Raw genomic sequence first — 16,122 nt, 5'->3', positions numbered from 1 at the left:
GAGCAGGTCTCTCTCTTTTTCACAGGCTGAGAACTTCTGATATGGTTGCATTCTAATGTAAAACAATAGCTATGCCACCCTGAAAGGAGGCTGGGGAAGGGGGAAAATGGAAAGACAGAAAAAAACCCAGCTTGATCTAACTCCTGATTGCTGTCGAGTGACCCTGGTGGAAAGTGCATGCAGGGGAGTGGGCTCAACTGTGATGCTCCTCACAGTTGAATAACCTGTCCACAATCACACATGAACGGTCACTTGGGTGAGGTGCCAGAGGATAGTCAGTGCTCATGGTACGATACCGCAGGGGAATGTCTGAAAGCAAAGTGATTCAGTTGGGCATGGGTTAGCAAGAGCAATGAGTGTTTGAACAGAAAGTTCCTAGTGAGAGTCTAAGTAAATTTGTTGCTTTAAAAATACTTGCACAACATTGATACTGCAGACCTCATTTGTCGGAAAAATAACCACACTGCCGAGCCGTGCATTCAATGAACAGTGTATTGCTAAAGCAACAAACCCCCAGGAGGAGAAAATGATGCATGCCTGGATTGCTGCATCAGGTTACAATCAAAATTTTCAATGCAGTGGGATCTCCATTATGGAGGGCGTGGTTGTTTGGTGCTTTTGGTCCTAGAATGGCAACCCGCAGGTCATGAGTTGAAGCCATACCATGGCAGATTATAGAAAGTGAATTCAACTAATAGCAGCAAAAGAAAGAAAGTGACTACAACAGCTGCAGGATGGATGCAAAAAAAACCCAAGGGGTTCATTAACAGCCTTCAGAGCAGGGAACCTGGCAGCCAATGTTCCCTGCGAGCTGCTCCATGGAACCCACGCAGCCAGCTCTTCCAATACAAAAACCATACTCGCGCAATATATTGAATGGCCTTAAAGGGGCCCAACAAAATTAGAGGGGACAGAGTTTCCAGCCCAACCCTGTCCGGCCTACACACGATGTCGCGGTGTCCTCCAAAACTGCATAGCAAGAATTAATAAATGAGCCCTTTCCAGCATTACCCACCCCCCTTTCCGTCCCAAACAACCGAGGGTCCTGAGAGTTTGGGCCAAATCACATTGCACAGCAATGCCCCGATACAGAAATGAGGACAAAGAAGATACAAAATATCACGAGTTAAATTTAATCTTTCTTGGACCGTGAGATTGATTTACATCAGACACGAGAATGTGCTGTTAAAAATCAAGTGGTATCCTACAAGGCTTTATCCGATGAAAGTTCTGATGGATAATCAACTGTGCACATATTTGGAGTGTGGATAATAGAAGTTTCATTGTGTTTTAAGTGCATTTAAGAATTAAAACAAAAGTTTTGACAAAAGTTCGGCAGTTTTGGACAGCTCATATTTCAACACAGTAGCACCAGGTTTTCGGGATATATTTCCCTACTCCTGCTCTTTCTCTCCGGATGCCTAATGCTCTCACATTAAATTCCTATATGTGCGTGCTTTCAATGCAGGCATTAACACTTGTGTTTTTTTTGATAAGCGAGTTAATGCCTGCATTAAAGCACGCACAGGAATTTAATCTGACCTTGTTAAACTCAAGTGCAGGAACAGGTTAGGAAAGCATATCCCAATAGCTCCAATAGGAAAATCTAAAAAACAGTGCCTGTAATTTCATCCCTATGATGCTTTATCTGTGCGCTATTAATGTGGCAGCACAGGCAGGATGATGGAGCAAGGGATATCCCTGTGAATGTAGACGCTTTAAATCCCTATAGAGGTCAATTATTTTTTTTGCCCGTAAAATGATTTATATATCAGTGGCAAAAGCATGTTTCATGGCCATTTGAGGTATCTTCTGCACAATTATATAGCCAGCCCAATTAATAATTACAACCCTAATGTATAATAGCTTTACTGCATGCACCGAGCAATTACTTACTTGTTTAAGTGGGTGATGACATATTTGAAGACCTCATAATTCTCTTTAGGAAACTTCTTCAACACATCCTTAAGTGCATGCAGCTTCATCTCTTTATCGGGCGATTCTGAGGGGAAAAAGAGTAATTTAACGTAGTGTGTGGTTCAGCACACTGATTCTCCAACGTGCAGTGTCAGAGTGTAGTACTAGACTCACGCCCACTACAGCACAATAATGATCCTAGCCCGTAGAGTGGGAGGTGGCAAATGGAGGCCAGTTTATTATCTGGGTGTTGGGGCGGAAGGGAAGAGGGAGAAATGAAATTGCAAAGAGAATTTTGCATGTCAGCAGTGACTCAGCGGGTAGCACTCTCGCCTCGGAGTCAGGGGGGTGGGGGGGAAACGGAGGAAGGAAAGAAGAAATGGAAGAATCAATCCCAGGCTGCTCATCCCAGAGTGACTGCTTGAGCTGTAATAGAGGTGGCACGGGATCAAATAGCTACCTACCATCTTGTCCACAAGTGGTACACAATATTGATAAACTGAGCAGAAGGAAGTCGTGGAAATAGATCTCAAAAAGGAAACCTCTAATTTATCAGGCGTACAAAGAAAATGAAATGTTATGTTACAAAAGGAGTAAAAAGCCGAAGGTGCCACAAAGAGTTTTCCCCTTTGAGGTTGCAATCATGGTTGACCAAAAGGAAGCAAGATCACCCTATACAAGACAGACTTGCATTTATATAGCGCCTTTCACAACCACTGGACGTCCCAAAGCGTTTTACAGCCCATGAAGTACTTTTTTGAAGTGTAGTCACTATTGTAATGTAGGAAATGTTACATTCTTCAACCTCCTTTAAACTTCTCTGTACTGAAGTTAAAGATTCCCAGGACCCATTTTCCACTCAGCCATTCTTTGCCAAAGCCTCAAACTATCCAGAGCCTCAGCTGCAGCACTCCCTTCCTCTTGCAATCTACTGAGCTGGACGTCCCCTAATCATGATGACGTGAATTGCTATCTCTTCTGTCTTAGTTTTTTTAACCTTGGGTGGTGCCCTGCACTTTGATAATCAGCCCTTCAGTGCGATTTCTCCATTGAAGATAAAAGATCACAATATTTTGAATACAAACTGGTTGATTAGCTGGTCATTCATGCAGTTTATGGGATGGCACAAGAGAGAATTGACTGTTGTGTTTGCCAACTTCACAACAGTAACTGCCCTTCAGTTAGTCACACCTCCAAGTCAGAAGATTGCAGGTTCAAGCGCATTATGGATTACAGCACATCGACTGACATTCCAGCACAGTACTGAGTGTGCTGCATTGTCAGAGGTGTTAACATCGCCCGTCTCTGCACTTGCCTCAGCCCATCCACTGATGAAACCCTCATCCATGCCTTTGTTATCTCTAGACTGGACTATTCCAATACACTCCTGGCTGGCCTCCCACTTTCTACCCTATGTAAACTAGAGGTGATCCAAAACTCGGCTGCCCATGTCCTAACTCATACCATATCCCGCTCACCCACCGACACTGGCTTCCGGTTAAGCAACACCTCGATTTCAAAATTCTCATCCTTATTTTCAAATCCCTCCACGTCCTCGCCCCTCACTAACTCTAATCTCCTCCACCTCCACCCCCCCCCCCGGCGATGTCTGCGCTCTTGAGCAATTATAATCAGGGATGCTCAATATTTGGTGACCATGCTTTCTGTTGCCTGGGGCCCAAAGCTCTGGAACTCCCTGCCTAAACCTCTCATCTCTTTCCTCCTTCAAGATGCTCCTCAAAACCCCTCTCTGACCAAGTTTTGGTCACCTGCGCTAATTTCGACTTGTGCAGCTCGGTGTCAAATTGTTTTTATCTCGTAACACTCCTGTGAAGCGCCTTAGGACGTTTCACGACGTTAAAGGCGCTATATAAATACAAGTCGTCATCGTTTAGATGTTAAACAGAAGTCTTGTTTGCCTCCTGAGGTGAGCATAAAAGATTCCATGGCACAATCTTAAGAGGAGCAGGGAGTTCTCTGGTTCTTCTGCCCGACATTCCTTCCACAACTGCTATCAAAAATAGATTAGCTGGTCATTCATGCTGTTTATGGGATGTTGCACATGAGTTGTGTTTGTCTATTTAACAACAGTAACTTCCCATCAAAAACAACCCATCAGCTAGAAACTCTTTTGGAATATTCTGAGGACTTGAAAGATGCTGTGCAAAGGCATGTTCTTGCCACCGTAGACTTTGTTCTGGGCTGGCACTTACTATTGACTTCCACCAGTTCGACCTGGGCATTATACGGGACGAGTGGCTCAGGAAGCTCGGAGAAGAAGCTTTTCATTGCTCCAGCTATAGTGTTCACCGCATAATCCTTCTCCTGCAGCAGAATGCTGTGGTCTGTAAAAAGAAACAATATTTCAAATCAGAAACGAGGATGACATTATACTCAATAAGACCCTAATGTATATGTCCTTGAAATAAAATTCCCCTTCAATTTGAATCAAAATCTCAAGAGGACGGATGATGGCGACATATTTCCCCTCTCCCCCCCACCCCCCCAAAATTTACTCTGTCAAAAACAGTCAGCATGGCTCAGTTTTTTGCACATTATGGTGTAAACAGAATCAAAAAGACCAAGGTAGTTTTAAACACTGCTCATTGCTGAGTGAACAGTCAGCCAAGACAGTAGTTGGGTGGGGCACAATTAACCTCAGTGTTGGTTGAACTTCAGGAATGGTCAGTAGTGCGCTTGGCTGCTTTACCCACCCGCCCGCCCCCACCCCGCTCTCTCCCTCCCTCCTCACAACCCCAGCTCAAATAACCTGCCAAAAGAGACTCAGTGTTGCAGTTCACACATGAACGATTGCCACTAGGAAGAGATATCGGAGTGTTGGCAGCATCCATGTCCCACCGGAAGAGGGAAAAATATTGGGTGGGTTATTAGGAAAAAGATAAGTGTAGAATTACTATGGCCCCGAACTTGTGGTCAGCAGCAAAGCGACAGCGATCGCAACCGACCTCAAAGCTGCCCACAAAGATGTCACGATCTCGGTGGTGAAAACTTTAGCTTTCTCAACCTTAATTGGATTGAAGTGCTGTCAAAAGGGGATCCCTAGCATATGTTAGCAGTGATGTCGTCAAGCTGTCTAAGCAACCAATCACATTGAAGAATTTTCAGACAGCAAACCAGGAAATAAAAAGCACTAATTATAATTTACTTTAAAAAAAAGACAGAATATAATAGGAGCAGGAATGGGCCCCTCAAGCCTGCTCCGCCATTTAATAAGATCATGGCTGATCTGATCATGGACTCAGCTCCACTTTCCTGCCCGCTCCCCATAACCCATTATTCCCTTATCGCTCAAAAATCTGTCTATCTCTGCCTTAAATATATTCAATGACCCAGCCTCCACAGCTCTCTGGGGCAGAGAAGTCCATAGATTTACAACCAGAAGAAATTCCTCCTCGCCTCAGTTTTAAATGGGCATCCCCTTATTCTGAGACCATATCCCCTAGTTTTAGTTTCCCCATGAATGGAAATATTCTCTTTGTCGAGCCCCCTCATTCTTCTGAACTCCAATGAGTCTAGGCCCAACCTATCTTCACGAGTCAACCCCCTCATCTCTGATATCAACCAAGTGAACCTTCTCTGAACTGCCTCCAATGCAAGTATATCCTCTCAAATACAGAAATCAAAACTGTATGCAGTACTCTAGGTGTGGCCTCACCAATACCCTGTTCAGTTGTAGCAGGACCTCTCTGCTTTTATACTCTAGCCCCCTTGCAATAAAGGCCAACATTCCATTTGCCTTCCTTGTTACTTGCTGTACCTGCATACTAACTGTGTGTCAAATGCACAAGGACCCCCAGGTCCCTCGGTACTGCAGTACTTTGGCAGAAAAAAAATAGAAGCGCAAATTATAATTTAAAGAGAGAAAAATTGCAAAGTGGGTAACCTCACATTTTTCCACATTATACTCCATCTGCCAAATTTTTGTCCACTCACTTAGCCTGTCTATATCCCTTTGCAGATTGTGTGTGTCCTCCTCATAATTTGCTTTCCCATCAATCTTTGTATCAGCAGCAAACCTGGCTACATTACACTCGGTCCCTTCATTCAAGTCATTAATATAGATTGTAAATAGTTGAGGACACCCCCCCACCCCCACACTGAACAGAAAGACACACTCACCCCCATCTCCCCACGCCAGAGACACACAGACAACCCCAGAGGCAGACAGACAGACCATCTCACCCCACCACTCCGAGACAGGTACACACCAACACACCCAGAGACAGAGTGAAACACACGCACACACCCCAAGACAGGCACACATATATACCCCTACTTCCCAATAGAAACAGGCTAATGCCAGTCAATAGTTTAACATTTTTTCCTCCTGCTTACCTTGATCAAACTGCCTCTGGAGACTTTCCATCTCTGACTTGTTCCCACTAACACGGTAAAGTCCCTCTGTACCCAGACCTTTAAAAGAAAAAGGAGAAGTTAATTCTTTCGCAACAAGTCTGCTGCTTACGCTACACATACTGAACTTGCTGCAGATTCTACAATCTCCTCCAACAGCGGCAACTCAGGTATTGAAGTAAACTCTGGCATCGAAGTAAACTCTGGCATCGCCGCTTCGAAGATTTAAATAGAAACACTGAACCATCACAGTGTTCGACCACAATTGCTCAAGTTAGTGTCCCTGTTCACTTGTTCAGGGACCTTGCTGGAAATGCACGTATGTACGGATAACAGCGAGGGCAGAATCAGATTTGCCAGCGATGATCCGCTGCATGTCAACACTCACAGGTGAACAGGCACGTATTAGGGGTGAAGTATTAGGGGCCACCCGATGCCCAAGAGGAAAAAATAATGCAAGAATAAAAAAAAACTGCAACCTAAATTAACTGAAAAGAAACTTTAAGTGGCAAGATTCAAAAACTTGGCACAATGCAGGACAGATATATTCAATTTTGTTAGCCATTTGAGAAATTGCAACGGTTGAAATTACCTGGCCTGAAAGAGTGGGGCGTGTGTAATTTTGAAAATAGATTCAGGTTTTATGTTAGCTCTCATTAAAGAGACAAAGAACTGCGCTGGGAAATTAAAATATATTTCCACTCTGATAAATTGCAGATTTGCAATGAATCCAAACACACACACACACACACACACTAATTACCAACACACTTTTCCCAGTCAACATCAGTACGCCCAGATCAGCTGCAGCACAGCTTTAAATACAGACCGCAACACCTTCTATACCAGTGGTACTCGTAACCGAGCCGGTAGTAAACGGTTAAAGATTTCCCCTTCACTTGCTGCTCCACATCTCCAGGCTTCCACCCGTAACTCGCCCAGCTGTGAGATAGCGCCAGAGTGCAATTCATCACTGCTCTCCCTCTCCAATGAAAGAAAATCAAGAGAATCAGAGAAATTTACAGCAGAGAAGCAGGTCATTTCGGCCCATTGTCTCTGTGCCGGCCGACAAAGAGCTATCCAGCCTAATCCCACTTTCCAGCTCTCGGTCCGTAGCCCTGTAGATTACGGCACTTCAAGTGCACATCCAAGTACTTTTTAAAATGTGGTGAGGGTTTCTGCCTCTACCACCCTTTCATGGCAGTGAGTTCCAGACCCCCACCACCCTCGGTGAAAAAAGGCTCCCTCAAATCCCTTCAACCTTCTACCAATTACTTGAAATCTATGTCCTCTGATTGTTGAACCCTGGGGGAACTCCCTTACAAGCGGTTATCTTCATACCCAGACAATAATTGAAGTGACTGTTAAGACGACAGGACCTATTGATTCAGCAGTCCATTTCTTCTTTCCTGAAGAAGTGCCTGATCTCGGTGTTGGAACATGATCTCAAGCAAAGCACGGTTTGGATTCAGCAATAAGTTAGCGAACTAACTTTACTTTATAATGTTCCATAAAGCATCCCCAAAGCCAGGTACAGTAGCTGTTTAATACCGTTTCACTAATTTGAACTTGAAATTTAAAATCGATCTTCTGCAGTCAGAGGGGACCCTAGTCTATTAAATATGGACCAAACAGGAGCTAGGGTCCCGAGAACCAGGCTTCCAGAATTAGAATTCCTAATTCAAATATAAAAGCAGTCAACACAAACTGGAGCGACACTGACCAGCAATATGCTATAACCCCTTACCCCAAAAGATTACCCATGCCCAATTGCACCATCAGGGCAGTCCCATTTCCCATACCAGACATCCTGTGGCCTCAGAGACTGACAATTTTGTAAACAATTACATGCAACTGTGTACTTTGGAATTCCACCCACGTGGTACTGGGGTTGAATGCGCCTCAAACTCATTATATGTCAGACCATTATCACTGCGCATTTTTGGTCTTTACAGAAGATCATAAGAAAAGGAACAGGAGTACAGCATGTGGCACCGCAAGCCATTCAAGAGAATCATGGCTGATCTTCTGCCTCAACTCCACTTTCCTGCACTATCCCAGTATCCCTTAATATCCAAAAATCTATCAATCTCTGTCTTGAATATATATAGTTAACAACTGAGCCTCCACAGCCCTCTGGGGTAGAGAATTCCAAAGATTCACCACCCTCCGAGTGAAGAAATTTCTCCTCATCTCAGTCCGAAATGACCCACTCCTTATTTGGAGACTGTGACCGCTGGTTCTAGACTCCCCAGCCCGGGGGAAACATCCTCCCTCCATCTACCCCGTCAAGCCCTGTAAGAATTTTGTATGTTTCAATGAGATCACCTCTCATTCTTCTAAACTCAAGGGAATATAGGCCTAGTCTACTCAATCTCTCATCATGATAATCCCTCCATCCTTTACGAAAGGTTCCACTATTACTATTGGATATAAAATATGCAGTTAGGCTAGGCTTTATTATGGAAAGAGTCAGATTTTGGTTAACAAAATCATTACATCCCAAAAAGCACTCGACTCCTGTGTGCAAAGGGCTCAACTGGATTCCTAGTCCCACTTGGGTCATCTCAGTCAGTCATTTTTGAAAGATCATGAAGCCTACATGGGGCGCTCAAGAATAAAGAACGGGTCCTTTCGGCAGGCACGTGCTATCAAATAGGGCTAAAAAACTGCAGAGTTAAGAAAATGGAAGCAACTTCTATTTCTTCATAACACACTCATTCCGAGTGCATTTTTAGAGAAGTAAATTAGGAATAGGAGGGTGAAACTAAAGAAAGAGATCTTAGACTTTCAGAACACTGTACTGCACTGGTCAGGACTCAAACTTGTACCACATTGAGAAGCGAATGCAGCTTTGAGTTTCTTGTATTTTAAATTTGGATTGCGGTTTGAAACGGAATAACTTGCAGTACGGAACTGCGTTGGCAATTTACCGGTCAGGCATGAATGAAAATACAAAACCATAAATGTCCATCACTGTAATTCTGGGTACGATGTCTGGGGTAAAACATACTTAGCTGAGCTGATCTCCGATTTAACGGCAAATGAATAAGAAAGCAAAACAGCAGCCAAATTTCTAAGACATGAGCAAATAGCTCTTATATTAGATGATCAGTCCAGAATGGTACTGAGCCATAAAGACCAAAAGTCCCAGGTTCCATTCCTACTCTCTGTGGAGACCTAATCGCAGATGAGTCAGCCGTGGCTCAGTGGGTAGCACCCTCGCTACTGAGTCAGATGGTCGTGGGTTCAAGACCCGAGCGCAAAACATCCAATCCTGACACTCTGGTACCAAGGGAACGCTGCACTGGCAAGGGTGCCGTCTTTTGGAAGGGACGTTAAACCAAGGCCCTGTCTGCTGTCTCAGGTGGACATAAAAGATCACACGCCACTATTTCGAAGAGCAGGGGAGTTCTCCCTGGTGTCCTGGCTAATATTTCTCCCTCAAATCAACATAACAAAAACAGATTATCTGGTCATTATCACATTGGTGTTTGTGGGAGCTTGCTGCGCGCAAATTGGCTGCCGCGTTTCCTACATTACAACAGTGACTACATTTCAAAAAGTACTTCATTGGCTGTAAAGCGCTTTGGGACGTCCGGTGGTCGTGAAAGGCGCTAAATGAATGCAAGTCTAACAGAAGGTGCACAAGAATTCAACTCAGAGCCACAGAAGGACACCAATTGGCTTGGCAGGGGTGCATTCAATCCCTCCATGGACAAATAACCTGCTGGCATCATATGGTTCACATGTCAAATGACCACCCAAGTATGATATCGATGGGCTGCTGGCAACTGTTGAACTTTACCCCAGTAAAAGTCATCACCTTTGGGAGAGGAGTGGAGAAAATCTGAGGGAGAATTGCTCTCCTCCAAGTATTTTAGGCCTTGCGTACAGGTTACCTGGACTAATGGAGGCAAAGGCAGAATTCAACAGCTACGACACAATAGAAGGCTTTATATCAAGGAGGTCATAAACAGAGAAACGCTTGAGCACTTAAGATCGTGTTACAGCCTCCAAACGCTATCCAAACCAGCTATTATTTTTTTTCCCTAATGATGCAAACGAACAAACTCCTTCGACTGGTTTCCTTCAGTGCAGCTGCCAAGTGCTGCAGTTGTTCTGAAGGTGCTACGACATAAACACTCGCAGTGGGACAGCATCACATGACACAAGGAAAAAGGGATGTTTCTCCCTCCACCCCTGAATTATCTTCCCAGGATATTCTTCCGCGTCAAGATCAGCTCGTAGCAGGATTCGAAACAGAAATCTGACTGTACGGCAGATTTGCTGCTTGGATTACAACAGAACCAGAAATGTTTCTCTGACCCACATCTCCCACTTTGCATAAGTGAAAACATATTTTTGAATTGGCTTCAGGCCACAACAGGAAGAGATGGAAAAAAAGCTCAACCACAAGTTGGCCGATTAGATTTTACATAACAAAGTGGAAGCCTGTAATACAAAACTCAAGGCATATTTTAAATGTTAATGTCTGTGCAGCGTATAAAATTTGCTTTTCTAAAACCAACACCCAGCTAAGAGATGTGATTCAACACAGGTCATTTGGGCAAAAAAAATCTGAAGCAGAATGTTATTTTCTCAATGTCCCTAGTCCTAAAGACACTGCAGGGGGCTCTTGCATCAGTGTTGAACCATTCCCATTATCTTGCCAACACACTGGTAAGAGAAACATGAGGTTTTTGAACATGTTGCCTCCCAAACCCATGCATCCTTTCTGCAATTCCATGGTTGAATCTCTGCATTGAGGTTTCCGTACCTGCCACAGCACAAAGGATGTCATTTGTGACTATGGTTGGGGCACTTTCTATGATTGCAGGATATTATCCCCCCTCAATCCCACTATAGTCTTTTACACGGTAAACACCACCATCTGCCTCAAACGTTTTTCCTCTGTTGTCCAGCCCAATGGAATGGCCCTCTCTTGATTACATTATTACCTGACCAATTGCAACAAGACATCTCCAGCAATGGCTTCTAATGTTGCCCCTGTATCGTTACTTCCAGAGTCCAAGAATCTGCCCCGAGACTCCTCCTCTTCCTCATCTACATGGTTATCTGCAGACATGGGGTCATAGAAACATAGAAAATAGGTGCAGGAGTAGGCCATTCGGCCCTTCGAGCCTGCACCACCATTCAATAAGATCATGGCTGATCATTCCCTCAGTACCCCTTTCCTGCTTTCTCTCCATATCCCTTGATCCCCTTAGCCACAAGGGGATCAAGGGATCAACTCCCTCTTGAATATATCCAATGAACTGGCATCAACAACTCTCTGCGGCAGGGAATTCCACAGGTTCATAACTCAGCGAAGAAGTTTCTCCTCATCTCAGTCCTAAATGGCCTACCCCTTATCCTTACCCCTGATTCTGGACTTTCCCAACATTGGGAACATTCTACCCGCATCTAACCTGTCCCGTCCCATCAGAATCTTGTATGTTTTTATGAGATCCCCTCTCATCCTTCTAAACTCTAGTGAATACAGGCCCAGTCGATCCAGTCTCTCCTCATATGTCAGTCCTGCCATCCCGGGAATCAGTCTGGTGAACCTTCGCTGCACTCCCTCAATAGCAAGAATGTCCTTCCTCAGATTAGGAAACCAAAACTGAACACAATATAAGGGTTCCAGAGGCAGGTAATACTCCCAAGGTGAAAGTAGGTGACCTTGGTGATGGATAAAATATGGGTTTTGAAGCTCACTCTGGGTCAAGCAGAACAGTGAGGTTGCATACAGCCTGGTTCTGATGGGACAAGCAGCCAGGGATGTAGTCTGAAGCAAAAGTGCAGAATTTTTTGGCAGGGGCCAAAGATGATGGCCTTGGTCTTCCCGAAGGAAATTCTGACTCATCCATAATATGTCAGACAGGCAGTCTGCTGGAACAGAAATGGTGGCATCAGGGGAGGCCAAAGAGGCAGAGCTAGGTCTCAACATGTATATTAAAGCTGACTCTGTGCCTGTACATTACATCACCGAGAGGCAGTATGTGGATGAGAAAGAGGAGGCGGCCAAAGATGGGCAACTCCAGAAATAATGGAGTTGTGCTGGGACTGGTAGCAGTGCAAACACGGATGGCGTGGCTGACTGCATCAAACACCATGAAGATAAGGAGGGACAACGTCTTGGTCACTAAGAATGTCATTAGTAACCTTCCTCAACGGGTACTTGGACAGTCAAGAGAATGGAGCCCCGTTTTATTCACGCCTCCAAAAGTTGGAATCCCAGCCACTGGAGGTGCAGAGTTTTATAGCCTTTCTAAGGTTATTGCACCAGCAGCACCCACGTCTTTATAGTTGGCGGCACATATGGATGTAAAAGCTACTATAGGCACTATGAATATGGGCTACCTCTACATCTCTCTAATCATCAACAGAGGCAGTCCCTCGGAATCGAGGAAGACTTGCTTCCTTCCACTCCTGAAGTGAGTTCTTTTTTAGTGGCTGAACAATCCGATACGAGAGCCACAGACTCTGTCACAGGTGGGACGGACATCCGTCGAGGGAAGGGTTGGGTGGGACTGGTTTGCCACACACTCCTTCCGCTGCCTGCACTTGATCTCTTCACGCTCTTGGCGTTGAGATTCGAAGAGCTCAATGCCCTCCCGGATGCACTTTCTCCATTTAGGGCAGTCTTCGGCCAGGAACTCCCAGGTGTCAGTGGTGATGTCGCACTTTACCAGGGAGGTTTTGAGGGTGTCCTTGTAACGTTTCCGCTGCCCATCTCTCTAAGCAGCATGTTGAAATCCCTTAAAAAGGGGCAGAAAATAATGGATACCGATGGGTGACTGCAATGCACAATAAGATATTAAATTTACAGGGTTGGATTCAAATGAGTCACATTGCTGATACAGGTTTTCAACCTGACTCACTAGAGGGCTGGATGATGCAATGAGTCGGTTATTACTGCCGTTTCATCTCTAGGACCTGGGTTTGAAACAAGCCCGGAGAGAAAGGTAAAAAGTCTCGGTGCTGACTCAAGTGTCCCACATGAAAGGAGTTAGCTTCAGTGCAATGCCCTGTACAACACAAAACTGACAATAGTTAACACGAACTGTCAACCTTACTCAGAGTCCACGAGGATGGTAAATAGGAAAGTGGACATTGATGCAAGTGGGAGTTGATCTTTTACAGGCTGGGGTCAAAGCTCCCTGTTTGGGCAATGAAGCAGCAGCAGCCTCATTCTGCATCTAACCCTGCTATACGTGACCCAAGCGTGCTGGGCACTGATACAAAGTACAAATAGAAGTGGGAAATGGTTAATCGTTCAGCGCTGACACGTTTCACCTCAATGTACTCAAAGTTCGGGAAAATGTGAAGAATTGAACATACGAGCTGACATTTTGCATTTTAAAGGATAATTGTCGAAAGGGCAGAATTATAACAATGCAATCATTTAAGTACGTAACAGTGACTGCACCACAAAAAAGGTAATACATACGAATGTTATTTAAAGATAAGGGCACATTTTGACAATGCATCCAAAAAGTGAGACTTTTAAACTAAATACTGTTTCAGCTGTTCCATCGCAAGGGTACCCAAACAAAGCCCACGGGCCACATGCAGCCACAGCACCGGAAGCCCGGCCTTCGCAGCCGAGGCAACTCAGTCCTATTTGTGCCGATTTGTTCTGTGAATTTCATGGGCCTGAAGATTGAGAAAGGATTGTTCCTGGCATTGTTGCCTCACTGGTGGATAACTGCGCCATCACAACACCAAGATCTATTTGTACCAGGAACAAAGAAGAACGGGCCTTTAAATTGAGGCTCCTCGAGTACGCATTTATGGGGTGGACAAGACTTGGACAAATCGGCTCTATTAAACCTCTAGCTCACCTTGCCCACCCTTTTTTTTTTTGGGGGGGGGGGGGGGGGGGGGGAGGGGAAAGAGAATGAGAGAACACAAACTGCTTATAAAATCAAGGGGCCTAGATAGCGTGGATAGGAAGGACCTATTTCCCTTACCAGAGGGCATAAATTTAAAGTAATTGGTAGAAGGATTAGAGGGGAGTTGAGGATAAATGTTTTCACCCAGACAGTGGTGGGGGTCTGGAACTCACTGTCTCAAGGGTGGTAGATGCAGAAACCCTCACCACATTTAAAAAAGTACTTGAAGATGCACTTGCAAGGCTACGGACCAAGAGCTGGAAAGTGGGATTAGGCTATGCAGCTTTTTTTCAGCTGAATGGCCTCCTTCCGTACCGTACATTGCTATGATTCTATTCTATGACTAACAAACTCAATAATGATCTGCGAAACAGGTGGCAGGTAAGCAGAAATGTCCTATTACTGAATCTGAAAGCACCAGTTCAGGCGGCACAATGGGCACGTTGGTATAAGTCAACATTTTTAATTACTAAAGAAAGACTTGGATTTATATAGCGCCTTTCACAACCACCAGATGTCTCAAAGCGCTTTACAGCCAATTATGTACTTTTGGCGTGTAGTCACTGTTGTAATGTGGGAAAAGCAGCAGCCAATTTTCACACGAGCAAGCTCCCACAAACAGCAATGTGATAATGACCAGATAATCAGTTTTTTTGTTGAATGGCTTGAGGGATAAATATTGGCCAGGTCATCGGGGATAACTCCCCTGCTCTTCAAAATAGTGCCCTGGGATCTTTTACGTCCACTTGAGATTTAACATCTCATCCGAAAGACAGTACCTCTGACAGTGCAGCACTCCCTCAGCACTGCACTGGGAGTGTCAGCCTAGATTTATGCACTCAAGTGTCTGGAGTGGGACTTGAACCCACAACCTTCTGACTCAGACGAGAGTGTTACCTAATGAGCCATGGTTGACATCAGAGAAATTGCTGCCTGCACGGTTACCCTGGGCAGTTGAATAAAGCTGCTTCTCTATTGCACTTAGGGTGCCAGAGGTACCAGTTCCTGACATATGGATCTGGAGCAGCTAGTGGTAACCCAAGTAAACTTGATAGATTCACTAAGATAGCCTCCAGGAAGACCTAGTTTAAATAAAAAAGCAAAATACTGCGGATTCTGGAATCTGGAATAAAAACAGAAAATGCTGGAAATCTCAACGGGTCAGGCAGCATCTGAGAGAGAAATCAGAGTTAACGTTTCAGGTCCACGACCCTTCATCAGAACTGGAGTGTGTTTGGAAAGAACGGATTAACAACAAGCACTGCCCCTTTCTGCTTTCTCTCCACAGATGCTGCCTGACCCAGAGATTTCTAGCGTTCTCCATAGTTTAAATAAAACTAGTCTTCACCATGGCTGGTGAATCTGGCACGTTTACTTCATCATTGGCTGAGAGACCCACATCCAGAACTGGCAGCCTTAGGACCCAACAAATATTATAGCTACTTTATCGTAATAAAACGATCCAAGGCGCCTAACAGGAGCATTTTCAAAATAAAATTGGACACCAAGCCATATAAAGAATGTGTTGGGGCTGATGACCAAAGGCCTGGATAAAGAGGTAGGTTTTAAGGCGCGAGTTAAGGGAGGAGGCAGCAAGGTATAGGTAGGGAATTCCAGAGCTTAGGTCCAATGCATCTGAAGGCACGGCTGCCAATGGTGGAGCAATTAAAATTGGAGATGTTCAAAAGGCCAGAATAGGCGAAGCGCAGAGGTCTAGGGGGAGTCTAGGGGCTGGAGGAGGGATGAGGCCATGGAAGGATTTGAAAACAAGGATGAGAATTTTAAATTTGAGGCGGTGCTCAACTTGGAGGCAATGTAGGTCAGCGAGCACAGGGAGAAGGGCGATTGGGACTTGGTGCGAATTAGGATACGGGCGGCAGTGTTTTGGATGTCTTCAAGTTTATGGAGGGTAGAACTAAGGAGGTCACAG

General features: G+C 44.8%; 1 protein-coding gene across 2 annotated transcripts in view; it reads right to left on the bottom strand.

Annotated features, from left to right (window-relative positions):
• Positions 1–16,122, bottom strand: part of arhgap35a (Rho GTPase activating protein 35a) — a 170,488-nt gene that overhangs the window by 11,754 nt on the left and 142,612 nt on the right. For both annotated transcript variants that reach the window (XM_070867775.1, XM_070867776.1), the window contains 3 exons: positions 6,274–6,351; positions 4,131–4,262; positions 1,897–2,002 (listed from right to left, as the gene is read on the bottom strand). In XM_070867775.1, the coding sequence (XP_070723876.1) occupies positions 1,897–2,002; positions 4,131–4,262; positions 6,274–6,351 (316 nt within the window). The remainder of the gene's footprint in view (positions 1–1,896; positions 2,003–4,130; positions 4,263–6,273; positions 6,352–16,122) is intronic.

This window comes from Pristiophorus japonicus, chromosome 26 (genome assembly GCF_044704955.1).
Source record: "Pristiophorus japonicus isolate sPriJap1 chromosome 26, sPriJap1.hap1, whole genome shotgun sequence".
Taxonomy (NCBI): Eukaryota; Metazoa; Chordata; class Chondrichthyes; family Pristiophoridae; genus Pristiophorus; species Pristiophorus japonicus.
The sequence above is the reverse complement of the archived record's forward strand: the minus strand, read 5'-3'. Positions and strand labels throughout refer to the sequence as shown.